The following is a 15090-nucleotide window of genomic DNA, read 5'->3' on the forward strand; positions in this document are numbered from 1 at the left end:
GGTTTGATGTTTGAATTCATAGGAAAGAGACTGTTAATAGTCGTGACTTAGTGGTAAAATTAATTGTATACAGTTCTGGCATGTATGGGTTGTTAAAAGAAACCACAGGATAAATACTTCTTTCTAGCCCTTTCACTGATTCATGCTGAAACTTAGCTCCACCAACATCTACACTAAAGTGTGTGCTAAGTCACTTCAGGCGTGTCTGACTCTTTGCGACCCCATGGGCTGTAGCCTGCCAGGCTCCTCTGTCCATGGGGAGTCCCCAGGCAAGAATTCTGGAATGGGCTATCATGCCCTCCTCCAAGGGATCTTCCCAACCCAGGGAATCAAATCCCCGTCTCTTATGTTTCCTGGATTGGCAGGCGGGTTCTTTACCATTAGCACCAGCTGGGAAGGTCTATGATAAAGTAACCAAATAAATAAATATGCCCTTGCCAAGTGCTGTGGGATAAAAAAGAAGATCTGACAGAAAAAAAAAAAAGAAAACCAGACTGTAATTCTAATTCAGTTTTGCAGTTTTGTCTTCTCAAGAGGCATAAGCTGTTTTCACACGAGAAGATAGATCACCGCAGTGGCTCTTTTCCATGAGTCCTCGAAATAAAAAAAACCACGAAGAAAGGCGTGAATACCTTAACATGCAGTAAGTAATGATCCTTCACTTTCCTATTTATGGCGGCCGCTGTCAGGAGGGCTCCCTGCTGGTTGACTTCAAATGCCCCCTCTTCGTTCCCGCTCACGATGCTGAAGAAGAAGGGGGGGCCGTTGTGGGAGGAATCCCTGTCCGTTACCACCAGCTGCAGCACGCTGAACCCCACGGGCTTGTTCTCCTGCAGAGGGGAAGAGAACCACACAGCTGTCAACAAGACGCTGCACAAGCCTTCTAGAACAGGACATTTACAGCAAACAGACATCGCTGCTTCGTTCGGAAGGAGGACAGCGGAGGGGGGCTGGTGGTGTTGGGAAGAAGGGGAAGGAGAATGGGTGGGGAAGGGGCGACTGGAGGGGCAGGGGTGTGTAGAGAGGCTGGGGAGGGGAGAGGTGCTTGGCGGAGGAGTGGGAGGGTCTGCGTGGGGCAAGGAGGAAACGCAGGGCAGAAGGTAAGGTTAAGAACCAAGCTGCTGAGCCTATCTTAAAAACCAAAGCCAAAAAAAGGATTTTGGAAATGGCTCATCTTTTAGTATTGACGGAGAGCCCTGTAATGTCACCCTTCCCATTTTTCTCAAAATGGTCTTCAGAAAAGGGAAGTTATTTCAAACGATCAATCGAGGTCCATGAGAGCACACATTTTAACAGGGACGCATTCCAGGAGCCCAGGACCCACAGTCACCTGGATGATCAGGCTGTAGTTCCCCCTGGAGAAGACGGGTGCGTTGTCGTTAACATCAGACACGTCGATGTTCACGGTGGTCGTGGCGACTCTGGGGGGACTGCCATTGTCAGAGGCCTGCACGGTGAGCGTGTAGCCTGAAATCTTGTTGGGGAAAACACAAAGAGAAGTGTGTCTGTTTCCACAAGACCAAAGAACAGGGTTCAGTCTCAAGCGTGCTTCTGACACCGCCAGAGGGGCAGATCTGAGGGTCTCCGTCCCCTGAGCCCTGCAGGCGGGCGATTCCCTAACCTGCACACAGGGGCATGGCCACAAGCCACCTGCAGAATGGAATGTGTCTGCCCGACAGAAAAAGTTACTAACACGGAGGAGGATCTCAGATGCCTCTCAGAAACACACTTGCTGTTAAGTGTGTTAACACACACTGTTAAGATGTTCTAACTTTGAAAACGTGCCGATCCATTAACAGAAATTAAGACAGAAAAGGAACACAAATGATGAGAAAAGATGTGCACACGTGTCAAAGAGTGCAACCTTCCCTCTGCCCCAGGGCGGCTCTCAGCTAGAAACAGACACACATCTAGCTGTCTCCTGCCCTAGAGGGCTCACTCATTCTCAACGCTCGGGACTCTCCAGCTCATCTTCCCCATCGATGTCGCACTTGGATTGCCATCAACTGTCTCAATCTCCCAGGACGCGTCTCTTTGTGACTTCCTACTAGAAAAGGTGACTTATGTGGGGTGGCTGCTCTTCTAGGACAGAGCCTTTTAAGGTCTCTCTTTCAGAGGAAGCAGTGAAGAGGCCAGTCCTGCGAGACGTGCCCACGGGAGAGGGTGACTCAGCCTAGGGAACTCACCTGCCACCTCACAATGGCCATGAGTTTACTCAAGGTTTTGAGAAGTCAGTTTCAAGTCAAAAACACTAACTTTTGCTCTGCACAGCAGTACTGCAATCCTAAGCATTAACAGTCATGCTTCTCAATCTCTTGGCAAGTCCCTGCTCAAAAATAACGGGTCAGAAAAGGAATTAAAGAATGGAGATTTTATGAAGTATCTCAGCACCATCTCCCCAAACTCCTGTCAACTTGGATGTGCCCATTATTCTTCTGAAATCACAGTCTGCATTACCCCCGATGCCCTTCTAATTCCCCGAGCGAAGGCTCTTTCACTTCTTCCCTTTATCGCCCCTGCGGCAGCTCCCCTCCTATCTGTGAGAGAGGGTGAGTGAGTGAGTGGATGGGCGGATGGATGGAGGGATGGAGACAGGGAGGGAGGGCACGCCTTGCTTGCCTGCTCTCCTCATTCGCTCACATTTACCTCCAAACCTCAGATCACTTCCGTGATTATCTCCAGGGGCACATGCCTTTTCTGTATTTCCAGCTTTCAAGTCTCAAGTTGGACTAAAGTGGCCCAAAACTGGCTGGACAATTTTACCTATTGAATATGCCACTTTCCTTGACAGATCAGCACACCCAAAACCACATTCGAGCACCTCTCCCCAGAGCACAGTCTATGCCCTCTGACCTCCTCAGTCACAGCAAGCCTGAACAGCATCAAGGCATCGGCCACCTCCGCCCTCTGTGGAGGGCCAGAGCTCAGCTCTGTGGTCCTTGCTCTTCCTCGGCCAAGATCCCTGCTTACTGTCCCCACCTGGGCTCTGTCGCCTTGTAACGACTGTCACTGGTCCTCCTACCCCCTCACGACACTCAGACCTCCCGCAGGCCTGGCCCTCAGAGACCATCCCCCCACGCTGTTGCACTTGGGCGCACAAACGTCGGTAACCACCTAACGCCTGCAGTGCAAGCCTGAACCTAGGATCCTGGCTTTGTCTGTGGCCTGAAATCTGTTCCTAAAACACCTGATGTATCTCCTCTCCCTCACTTGTCTGTAAGTTCACTCTCCTCCAACACAACTGAATAAAATCTCCTAAATACAGCCCGTGACTGCCTTTCTCCATTCTTTCTTCCCCCAGTTCTTCACGGGGAATTCCCTCCTCTCAACACTAGCGTCTCCCAAATCTCTGCTGTTATGTAAAACCCAGATTCTAGCTCCACGAAGTGTCTCAAGACACTTGGTGCCAACAGCAGTTTCATCCTAAACACACACTTTTATTCTCTAAACTCCACTAAGTATGAAACAAATCACATATTCCTGAGATCTTCATACTATAATTGCTTTTCGGGTATTTATATTCTGCTTGTCACTTCCTGAGAACAAGGCTGGTTCTTTTGACATCTCCCAAAATGTTGGCACTTCCATCTATTTATTTGATAATCTGTAAACAATTTCATCTCTCCACTTACTGTTTCCCGGTCTAGAAGTTTGGTCACCTTCACCTCTCCTCTAGCAGGGTCGATTGTAAACGGACTTCCCTGGTTGCCGTCTATAATCGCATAGTGGATGTGGCTGTTTGAAGGTCCGTCAGCATCATCTGCCATAACCTAGAAAACATCACACTCCTTTTTAGGAGACAGATGAGGACGTGACAGAAGTCTATTAAGCTAATTTCTGGTAGCAACAGCAGTTACTTATAACAGAGCCAGTAACTGGGTTAATAAAAGACATTTCCTCATCTTCCAATTATTTTCAAGTAAGGCCACTGTAAGAACTGGATGAGAGCGTCCCTGGTGGCTCAAAAGAATACGCCTGCCAGTGCAGGACACCCGAGTCTGATCCCTGGTCTGGGAGGATCCCACATGCTACGGAGCAACTAAGCCTGTGTGCTACAGCTACTTAGCTGTGCTCCAGAGCCCGGGAGCCGCAACTGCTGAGCTGACGCATTGCAACTACGGAAGCCCTCAAGTCTGTGCTCTGCAACTGAGAGTGTAGCCTCCTGCCCTCCACAACTAGAGAAACGCTGAACAGCAGCAATGACCCAGCACAGCCAGAAACAAACAAACAAACAAATACACAGAACTAGAACAGCAGCAGCAACAAGAAAACTGGATAAATCCCTAGGAAAATTCTTACAAAGACTCAGAAGAAACCTGTAGAGGGAAAGACACACACCGTAATGACAGACTGTTCAAGAACAGCATCCTCGCTGACGACTGCCGTGTAGGTGTCTTGGCTGAACACTGGGGTGTTGTCGTTGATGTCTGTTACATTGATGCTCACGGTGGCAACATCGCTTAATGACGGTGTGCCTCCGTCAGTGGCCTCTACAGTCAGGTAGTACTCATGAGAGCTTTCGTAGTCCAGATTCTCAATGATAAATATGGCCCCTGAGTAGAAAATCAGAGTTACTTCTGGTGCTTTAAAATGCCACCACCTTCTCCTCCTATGACTGAAACCTTCAATAGTTTACTTACCACTTATGTATGTTTTCTAACTTCTTAATTCAATAATTAAAACAGGAATTGGCTCATCCTGGGAACTTTCTTTATTGCTTTTACTTTCCTGATACTCTTTGGAATATTTAAATTGCTTTTAAACTCAAATTGTTCAGTACTCGCTATATCCCTGTTATAACAATGATTACATTTCTTATCTCTTCTAAATGACAGTTTACTACAGACGTTAATAGAACAGAAAGAAAACATAAAAACTATCCTTTGGCTTTTCATTTTCTTTTCCTTCTCCTACTTTTACAGAAATTCATATCCTTTTTAAAAATCTCTTGAATAACTCTTTGTTTACACTCTATCATTTTTTTAAATCCCTTTTTGATAATTCCTTTAACATCTTTCAATGTCTTTCTTTCTTACCTCCTTACAGTCTATTCTACTTAAAAAGTCCTAAAAATAACAATTTTATATGTGCTAAAAATACATTTTAAGATAGCATCATCACACACCTACCCTTCATCTGAAATAGTCACATACAATTAAACACAGTTTGAATGGAGAGAGCAATTTCCTTATAGCTATTTCAGTCGACAGGTTAACAAGACTACAAAAGTATTTATGCAGCCAAAGTCAAGAGTTCCAGCGACTTGTGACCTCATTGGCAGTCCCTCACTAAGGAACTCAGTCCAGGTATTTGCCAGTTGTACACAGTTAGCAGGATGAAGAAGTCAATTTAATGAATTATCAGGTGCCCCTACTGAATCTAAGATCAAAGAGGTCGAAACTCTGGTTTCACGTGGGAAGCTATTTCATATGAGATCCACAAGGGGCACAAAAAAAAGGGAGCCATTATGCAAAATTTTCTACTATCTTCCACTCTTTACCTTTGCTGATGTATTACATCTGATATCTTTACTAAGTTACTCGAGTATGATGCTTTAATTTTCTCCTTAAATTTGCTCGTATCTATAACAGACAAGCCAGAAATGATTTTAGTGTGCAGACCTATAGTTTTAAAGCCTTCTAAACCACTATGAATCCAGCTTCAGATAACACCACAAAGGAAACTTGAGTTTTCTCTTTTTTAGGGTATCTACTGACAACATATGACCTGTCATTGTACCAGTAAAGTGCTGAGCAATCTAGACTTTCTGGCAGAATAAGGGCTTCCTCACATTCGAGTGGTAGGTTACCTGTTTTAGAGTCGATGCTGAATTTTCCATGTTCATTCCCACTTACGATAGAGTAGGTGATTTCTGCGTTTGCTTCAATGTCCCGACTCGCTGCGTACACTTGGAGAACTTCAGTCCCAATGAGAATATCCTCAGACACCGTGGCACCGTATTCACGGTATTCAAACACGGGCGGGTTGTCATTTATGTCCAAAACAGATATGACAATGGTGCTGGTAGCTGTCAACCTTCTGGGCAAACCGTGATCGACAGCTTTCAGAGTCAGAGTATATACTGCCTGGAGTTCTCTATCCAAAGGCTTTTCTAACTGAATGATTCCAGATAATTCATTAATGGAGAACTGCCCATCAGCGGAGTTAAGCAGTGAGTAGGAGATTTTCCGATTCAGTCCTGTCAAGACACCACATCATGTCAGAATGCTTTATTTCAAGAAATGTAAGCATGCTACTTAAAAATATGTATACCTATGACTATTTCATATTGATGTTTGACAGAGAACAACAAAATCTGTAAAGCGATTACTCTTCAATTAAAAAATAAATTTAAAAAAATACATGTAGCATACATATGAAAAGGGAAAATGCTAATATATATTATTTAAAAATTCTTGTTGACTAAGATCTTAAAAATGTAACTTTTAAATGAAAGATTCACTGAGTTAAAACAAATATAATTTCATAGTCATCTGACTTTTTTTAAAGACCACATTATATAGGAACTTATGTTCTAAAAACCCAGATCTTTTCAATTAAAATAAATAAATTTATATTAAAATAAAATAAAAAAATAAAAATAAAACCCCAGATCTTTAAAAATAAAGCCTACTTATTACTTAGCTTCAGTGACAAACATTTACTTGAAAATTAATATATTTGATAGTCTAACTCTTCAGTATAGGAATGACTGAAGAATTACTTCTATTCTCTGCTATCAAAATGCTATGAATATATATCCTAGAGTCTTACTTTCTCCAAAAAACACTTGAAAGGTCTGTAAAACTAAAACATATTGTTTGCTTCTGTTATGTTCCTATGATACTAAATCTCTTTGTCACAAATGCTTTATTCACCAAAAAATTACCCTTTATCAATTAATTCAATGGGATATAAAAATCCGTTATCACAGGCTAGAATTTTAGAGGCATCACAGTAAGTTCATTGTGCACAATTTCGAGATTCTGAATATTCATTAAAAATGAGTTCCTTATTCTGAAGATTTCACTCAATTTTTAATGCCAACACATTTTTTTATTTTTATTTTTTTTTTGACCAGTTTTAAAGTCTTTACTGAATCTGTTACAATACAGCTTATGTTTTGGTTTTTTGGCCACAAGGTGTATGGGATCTTAGCTTCCCACATAGGGATCTAACCTACATGCCATATACTGGCAGGGGAAGTCTTAACCACTGGGCCACCGAGGAAATCCCAACGCTAACACAACAGTGAGTTACTCAACATGCATCAGGTTGGGTACGTGAAAGGGGATGAATGTGTTTTAAAACAGCCCCTCAGGCCACAGTCTGAAGACAAGAGCATCTTCCGAGCTATACCTGCATCCGCGTCCGTGGCCTGCACTCTGGTCAGGAGTGTGCCGGGCTCTGTGTTTTCAAACACGGTGATGGTGTAGGGATCAGCAGAGAACTCAGGGGCATTATCATTCACGTCCTCCAACGTGAGCACAATGCTAGCTTGGCAGAACCTTCCCCCTCCATCGGCGGCCTTGACGAGAAGATGGTAAGTTGCTTGCTCCTCGCGATCAAGGGGGGCTGATGTTTTCAGTTCCCCTAAAAACAAACAAATACCCAGGGGCTCACTTGAAACTGAAGATGTAACTGCTAGCAGACACCCTTCTTCTTCTTACATTTATAAAATCTGAATAATGGCCTTCCTTTGGAGAATAATTTTGTTGCGGACAGAGTCAACAGCTGGGGGAGCCCTCTGAGTTGGAGGTTGTCAAACCCTGCTAGGGGCCAGCTCTAAGCCATCAAGATCTCCAGGTTGGGGTCTCTTGTATTATATACAACGTCAAAAAGCAGAAGAGTTGTCAGTTGACCAAGTTCAAGGTATTTTTTTAACTGACTCAAAAATTAGATTCAAATGTCTGTAATTAATTTGGGGGCAAGCTTAATAGAAGACTGTTCCTTGATCCGCAATTTTAACAAAATACAAATTCAAAGAGAAATACAATCCTAGAGGTTTAAAGACAGGTAAAATATCATTAATCATTTTAATGAATATGCTGAATTATAAATTTATAGTCACAAGTTCAATAAAACAAACTATATGGAAAGTTGATAACGCAGAAAGCTTGATATACTTTAACTTCTGAGTTGTTTTCCTTTTTTAAAGAAGGTGATATAAAAAACTTATAAATGTTAAATCCTTGATTCAAGTAGGTGATATTGCTACTGTTAATTTTTTATCTCACCGTAAATTTTACACAGTTAATTGTTGCTTACCTTTCTAAAGGATGCCATTTTTGTAGTAGAAGAGTAAAATTTACAAGAACAAAATATAATTTCAAATTATCTGTGTGATCCAAAACCACCTGAATATGTGACTTTGTTGAAACAGAATCTGTTTTGCCCAAATTCCACCTTTACCTGTGTCTGGATTTAGTTTGAATTTTTCTGCACCTGGACCAAATAATGTGTAAGTAATTTCAGCGTTGGAACGGATATCTGCATCTGTTGCAGAGACCTGCATGATCAGCTTCCCAGGAAAGGCGTCTTCTGGAATCGTGTCAGAATATAAAGTCTACAAAGATTGTAAACAATACCGTTAACTTAGAACATTGGAAGTTAACATGACTGTCAAGGGAGGAACAGAAATCACTTAACTGGGGTCACAGAACACATGGGAAATGAATAAAACTAAAATCCAAGGGGTCTGCAGAACTATTTTTCTTACAAAAGAGGAGTCAGGTCACAGCTAACAACCCCATATGTGGAACTAGTTCTTCCTTGGTACCCACGTTGTCCTCGTGTTAAAAACTATGGGCTCCGCAGGGGCAAAAGCCACACCCTGCACCTCTGGGTTCCTCTAGCATGTGCAAAAGCAAGGGCTCGAAATACAGTCTGCAGGAGCAGAAGAGAGCTGTGTATCAAGAACTCCTGGCCTAATATCCCCCCCTCCATAACCTCACCCCCAGAGGAAGGGAATCCCTTCAGGAAAATGTAACAGAGCATGTTTAGAGTTAACATACAACTGTAATCCTGTCCATAATTCACAGCATCTTTGAATGATGTTTTCAAGCTTTTTAAACATACCCCAAAAGTACTTCTGAAACTACTCCAACTCTGGCTCCATCAACCACATCTCGACTTAAACACTAAGAACTTACAACGTGGAAGACATCTGAATTACTCCACGTGCAGCAGCACCATGTGACTGCCCGACGGAAGGGTTTAAGAAAGAAATCTGAAATCATAATATATGACCTTAAAGACAGGAGGAGCCTACCTTTTCACAAACGGGGCTGTTGTCATTTGCATCAAGGACTTTGACTTCAACTATAGCTTTGGATGAGAAGGTCCCATCGGTTGCTGTGATGGTCAGAAGGTAATTGTCCCTTTCCTCTCTATCCAGGGGTTTCTTCACATAGACCTTCCATTCATTCTGTATATTTTCAATAGCGAACTGCCCCAAAGGATCCCCGCCTATGAAATCAAAGGAAGGAGACGACAGTCAAATTTGTTGAAATTGAAAAAAAAGAGGAATAAGTAGTAGGAGAAACAAACGGTACGAAAGATGTATGATTTAAAAGTTAGTTTTTAAAAAATAATTCCATTTACATTTATTAGCTTTCCCATTTACTAAGCTCCCCCAAGCCTCAACAAACCAAAAAGCAAAGCCAGCAGCACTAAAATGTGTATCTGAACACAGCACTAAGCCAAACAGGATTTCAAGACTATCAGTAACACTTCCGCCTACACTGCAACTGTATTTTTTAAGTTGCAATATCTTTTTTATATACTATGTATAAAGTTCAACAGAATGAATCATTAAAGTCAAAATCTGACTAATGAAACAAGGACTAGCCTTGCTCAGGCAAAGAACTTGAAATACGGCTTAAGAGACTGTTACTTTATACTTATTTTAAACATACTACAATCGGATCTTTAACTCTCAACTGCCATAAAAGAAGGTATCTTAGAATCCATGCTTCTGAAACCACTCGATGTGGTTCCATCAAGTGTTACCTGTTATGTAGTATGTAACTTGTCTGTTGATCTCCTCAGAATCAGCATCTGTGGTGCTCACGATGGCAATCACGCCCCCAGGAGGATCGTCTTCACTCACGGTCCCTTTGTAGATCTCGGCCGTGAACCGCGGGGGGCTGTCGTTGACATCAGTGACCGTGACATCCACAATGGCTGTGGAGGAGAGCTGAACCTTCTCACCATGATCTGACGCAACCACCTTGATCTGGTAGCTGTCTCTCTTTTCGTGGTCCAGTTCCCGCAGCGTGGTGATCCAGCCCGTTTCCATGTTAATGGCAAAGGATTCGATGACATCCACGCTTTGCGACTGATCTAGATTATACATGACCTGGCCGTTGCTTCCTGAATCCAGGTCAGATGCCCTGATCTGAATGACTCTGCTCCCTGCTGGCAGGTTTTCAACAATAAAGGCCTCGTATGGGCTAGACTCCAAGACAGGGCTGTTATCGTTGGCGTCCTTCACCTGGATGCTAACGTCGACAGAAGCTACCAGCTCGTAGTCACCGTGAGAGCACCTGGCAAGCACGGAAAACTGGAACCACTTCGTGGTCTCATGGTCAAGACTCTTCTCTAGTTTCAGCCTCCCACTCTGCCTGTCGATCACAAAGAACTCATCTCTGTTGCTCTCAGGGGTATTCCCTTTAACCAGGCTGTAAAGGACAGTACCACTGTGTTCTGCTCGAATGAGGTCTATTTCGGTTCCAATGGGCACGTCTTCAGAAACTGTATAGGTGTAAAATGGCTCTGAAAACCTGGGAAGCCGTATTTCTGGTGGGAGCACTTTAACACAGACGGGAACAACCGATTCTCTTTGTGGGGACCCGTTGTCCACAGCCCTGACGAAGAAAGTAAAGACCTCGTTCTCCAAGCCGATTAAACTTTCCTTTGTAGTAATTACGCCGGACGCTCTGTTGATTTCCAAATTCTCTTTAACACTTTCAGAATCGGCTTCAATGGCATAGGTGATGTCGGCGTTGGAGCCCTCGTCAGCGTCACTGGCGAGGACTTTGATGACTGACGTCCCTTTGGGAACGTTGGACCCGATGTTCACCTCAAACTTGGTTGCTCGAAACTGCGGGGCATTGTCATTGTCGTCTGTGAGGATGACGTTAATGGTGCAGAAAGCAACCTTGCCTCCAGCGTCCTTGGCCATGAAACGAATGGGGATTACTTTCTCTGCTGGGGTTTCTCGATCAAGCTTTTCTAAAGTAAAGATCTGCCCCCTCTCGTTTGTGTAAAACCGGTCTTTGGCGAAGTCATTGACAATGTGGTAGGTAACGTGACCATAAATACCCAAATCCCTATCGGCTGCTTTGACCTCGGTCACCAGAGTGTGCACGGGAGCGTTTTCAGCGAGCTCCACTTCATACTCGTTCTGAAGAAACACAGGACTGTGCAAATTGCCTCCAATCACAGTCACATGAACCTGAGCAGAACTCCTAAAAACTCCATCCGATGCAGACACTTGGAGGGTGTAGGATGGCTTCAAGGCATGCCGGCGCAGGTTTGAGAGTGTGATGATCCCTGTCTTGCCGTCGATGACAAAATTCTTATGGTCGTTGCCAGACAGGATGGAATATTCCAACTTGTCTGTGTCTGAACTGTCTGCATCACAGGCCCTTACACAGGTCACAAAATGCCCGTGGGCGGCATGCTCACTAATTCTGGCCTCATAAAGCTGCTGGTCAAACAGGGGAGGGTGATCGTTGAGGTCAGTGACGTCCACCGTGACGACCACATCGCTGCTCAGAGGGGGCATGCCGCCATCAACAGCCCTCACGGAAATCTGGTGCTGCCGGAACTGCTCATAGTCCAGAGTCCTGACCAGCGAGATGAGGCCAGTGCCGCTGTCTATGTGAAAATGATCGTGGCTCTTGCTGTGATTCCCCACCATGTGGTAGGAAATCCCTCTGTTTGGTTCCGAGTCGGCATCTGTTGCTCTGACTTGAACCACAGACGTCCCAATTACAGATGCCTCGGACAGGGTGGCGGCATACGACTGCTGGGCAAACACGGGAGGGTTGTCGTTGATGTCCTCCACGATGATGTCCACAAAGACCTCGGCGTGAGCGCCGGTCAAGGAGTCCGTGGCTCGGATGCTCAGTTTATATGCCGGGTGGGACTCGAAGTCCAGGGGCGCCACGACACTGATAACTCCGGTGTTGAAGTTAATGGTGAACTGGCTGAAAGGATCACCCTCAGTGATGCTGTAGTGCACTTTCAGGCCCTCCGGACTGTTGGCCTGTACGTGGACAACGGGGCTGTGCATCTGTGCGCTCTCTGGGATCTCAGCACTGTAGAAAGGCTTTTCGAACACAGGCATGGCTTTGTTCATCACGGTGATGGGGACAATGACCTCGGTGGAGAAAGCTGGATCTCCTCCATCTCTGGCAACCACTGTGACGAGATACTCTTTATTCAAGGTGTCGGGTTCAAACGGCTTTTTCAGTGAGATCTCCCCAGAGGATCCAATCTGAAAGTGTTCGTGGCGCTCCTTGAGGGAGTAATGAACCTCCCCGTTTCGGCCGCTGTCCCTGTCGACAGCGGTCACGTGGCGGATAACCTGGCCCACGGCGGCATCCACTTTCACCAGGGCATAGTAAGGGAGGTTGACAAACACCGGGGCATTATCGTTCTGGTCCTCGATGACGACCTTCACGATGACATGGGCCACGGCTGGAGGCTTCCGCTCCCGCGTGACTTCCACCACCACGTCAAAGGCCTCCTGCTGCTCGCGATCGAACGGTATGCCCGTAGTCGACAGAACTCCGGACGTGCGGCTGATTCTGAACCTGGGATCTGGGTTGAGGACATGGTAGAACAGGGGCTCATTGATTGGATTCCCAAGGGCAGTTATGACAGCTAGCGTCCTGGCTTCAGTGGAATTCTCTTTCACTACGGCAGAGTAGAAATCCTGAGTAAATTTCAGCTGGCTCTCCTTACTTTCTTTCACGTTAATTTTGACGGCCGTGAAGCTTGCAAATCTGCCATCGGACGCTCTGATGGTTAGCTCGTAGCGGCTCCTCAGCTGAGTCGTGTTCTGTACAGTTATGGTTCCAGTCCTGCGGTCCATCGAGAACTTGTCCCCAATGTTGCCTTCGGTGATGGAGTACATTAGCTGTGAGAATGCACTTGAATCGGCATCAGTGGCATTTACCGTGACGACCTTGACTCCTCTGTAGGTTGGCAGCAAAAGAGATGCTTCGTATAATGATGCGGAGAACACAGGAGGGCAGTCATTAATGTCAATGACGTGTATAGTCACATTGGCTGCATATTCAGCAAATAAACGTGGTGTTCCCATGTCATGAACTTGAACAGTAAAGTGAAATGTGCTTGTTTCTTCGTAGTCCAAACTTAGGACGGTATGAATAGCACCCGTGCTAGAATCAATGGTAAAGTATTTGTGTACGGATGGTTCAACGATGTGATAAACAAGCAAGGCATTTGATTCTTTATCGGCATCAGTGGCTCGAATAACTAATGGAACATTCCTGTCTGTGAGGACCACGCTGTTAATTGAAGCTGATTCACTAATGAGCCCTGTATACTCTGCTTGCATAAAAACTGGCAAGTTGTCATTTTCATCCAGCAAGTGCACCAAAACGGTTGCATTTGTAGACAAACCAGCCATGTTAGTTCCTTGTATTGTCAATGTATAGATGGGCAAGGTTTCAAAATCCAAAGCTTTCCGAGTGATGATACTTCCAGAGTGTGGATTAATATCAAAGGTATCGGCTACATTTCCATCCTTTATTTCATATACCACTGATGACTGGCTGTGGGCTGTAACCATTCCGACGAAACTCCCAACACCAACAGTTTCACTAATTTCAACAGAATATTCTCTTGATGTAAACTTGGGAGAGGCGTTGTCAGCAATGGTCACAAAGACCCGCACAGAAGTGATTTCACTCATTGGTGGGTCGCCTTTATCTGTAGCTTTCACCATTAAGTCATATGCCACTTGGTTACTGCGATCTAATTCTCTGGCAGTTTTTATGGAGCCCAAGATGGGGTCGATCGTAAAAGAATTTCCAATGTTTCCTGGGAGGAGACGGAGAGAGGCATGTTGAGAGAAAAATACAAGGACCGACCAACATTCGAAGGGAACGGGCTTCATTCAACTTGTATCATTTCTCAATGCGTTTCATTTTTATCCACCGAAACTAAGGCAAACTTTTCCAAGTTTTGTCTATAAATTATCAAAACAAAAACAAAAACAAAGAAACAGAATCTATATCACTCTGCAACTAAAGCTAAACCTCTCTCTGGTTGAACCAGGAATGTGTTGTGGGAAAAGCTGATTCTCCTTCATAAAGCAGTGAAGTTAATCATTTCTGAGAGTCCCTCAAACCCCCTGTGGAATGTACTCATTGCTTGCAAATTCTCCAGAATCTTATATGAAAGGGAAGACTTCAATTAAATTCAACAAACTTCAATAGAGTTAGTCCTCATTTTAAACATTTGGGAACTGATGAAAAAGCCTGTATGCAATCTGCCCCACTTCCCAGGTTTTGAAGATTTCAATAATATTCCCTCAATTTTTTTCAGGTCAATTTAATTTCTAGGTGAGTGTTTCTCAACTTGGAGGTGATTTCACCCAGAGGGACGTTCAGTCGTGTCTGGACATATTTGAGGTGACCACCACTTGTGGAGAGAGGGTGCTCCTACCATCCAACGGGTAGAGACCAGGGATGCTGCTAAATACCCTACAACACACAGGACAGCCTCACAACAAAGCATTTTTTGATCCAAAAATGTCAAGAATGCTCAAACTGAAAATCCTAAGATAGTTTTACTTGCTTTCTTTAGACTTTTTACAGCTACATTATCTACAACAGCTACACCCACAACTCCACGATATTCCATGGTTTTGCATCTGTGACTGAAACCTATCTGAGGACGCCAGCTTACTACGGTTACACAGTTTACTATCTTTTTGGATAGATCATGGCAGTGTGAGGGTCCTCAGATTCGATTCATCCGCAAACCCTTTGTCCCTTTCCTGTTTTCTAAACAAAGAATCCAGAATCATTTGAGTCATAGAATTGAACT

The 15090-nt window shown here is 44.3% G+C and overlaps 1 protein-coding gene across 10 annotated transcripts in view; it reads right to left on the reverse strand.

The window, feature by feature from the left end:
• The window catches only part of FAT1 (FAT atypical cadherin 1), a 122329-nt gene that overhangs the window by 14527 nt on the left and 92712 nt on the right, over window positions 1–15090 (reverse strand). For all 10 annotated transcript variants that reach the window (XR_009598659.1, XM_060407140.1, XM_060407138.1 and 7 more), the window contains 9 exons: window positions 10012–14079; window positions 9272–9468; window positions 8413–8566; window positions 7360–7593; window positions 5810–6199; window positions 4339–4553; window positions 3633–3770; window positions 1331–1474; window positions 633–830 (listed from right to left, as the gene is read on the reverse strand). Coding sequence is in view for 9 of the 10 variants with exons in the window: in XM_060407140.1 (XP_060263123.1) it covers window positions 633–830; window positions 1331–1474; window positions 3633–3770; window positions 4339–4553; window positions 5810–6199; window positions 7360–7593; window positions 8413–8566; window positions 9272–9468; window positions 10012–14079 (5738 nt within the window). In the remaining variant the exon portion in view is untranslated. The remainder of the gene's footprint in view (window positions 1–632; window positions 831–1330; window positions 1475–3632; window positions 3771–4338; window positions 4554–5809; window positions 6200–7359; window positions 7594–8412; window positions 8567–9271; window positions 9469–10011; window positions 14080–15090) is intronic.

Source organism: Ovis aries, chromosome 26 (genome assembly GCF_016772045.2).
Source record: "Ovis aries strain OAR_USU_Benz2616 breed Rambouillet chromosome 26, ARS-UI_Ramb_v3.0, whole genome shotgun sequence".
Taxonomy (NCBI): Eukaryota; Metazoa; Chordata; class Mammalia; order Artiodactyla; family Bovidae; genus Ovis; species Ovis aries.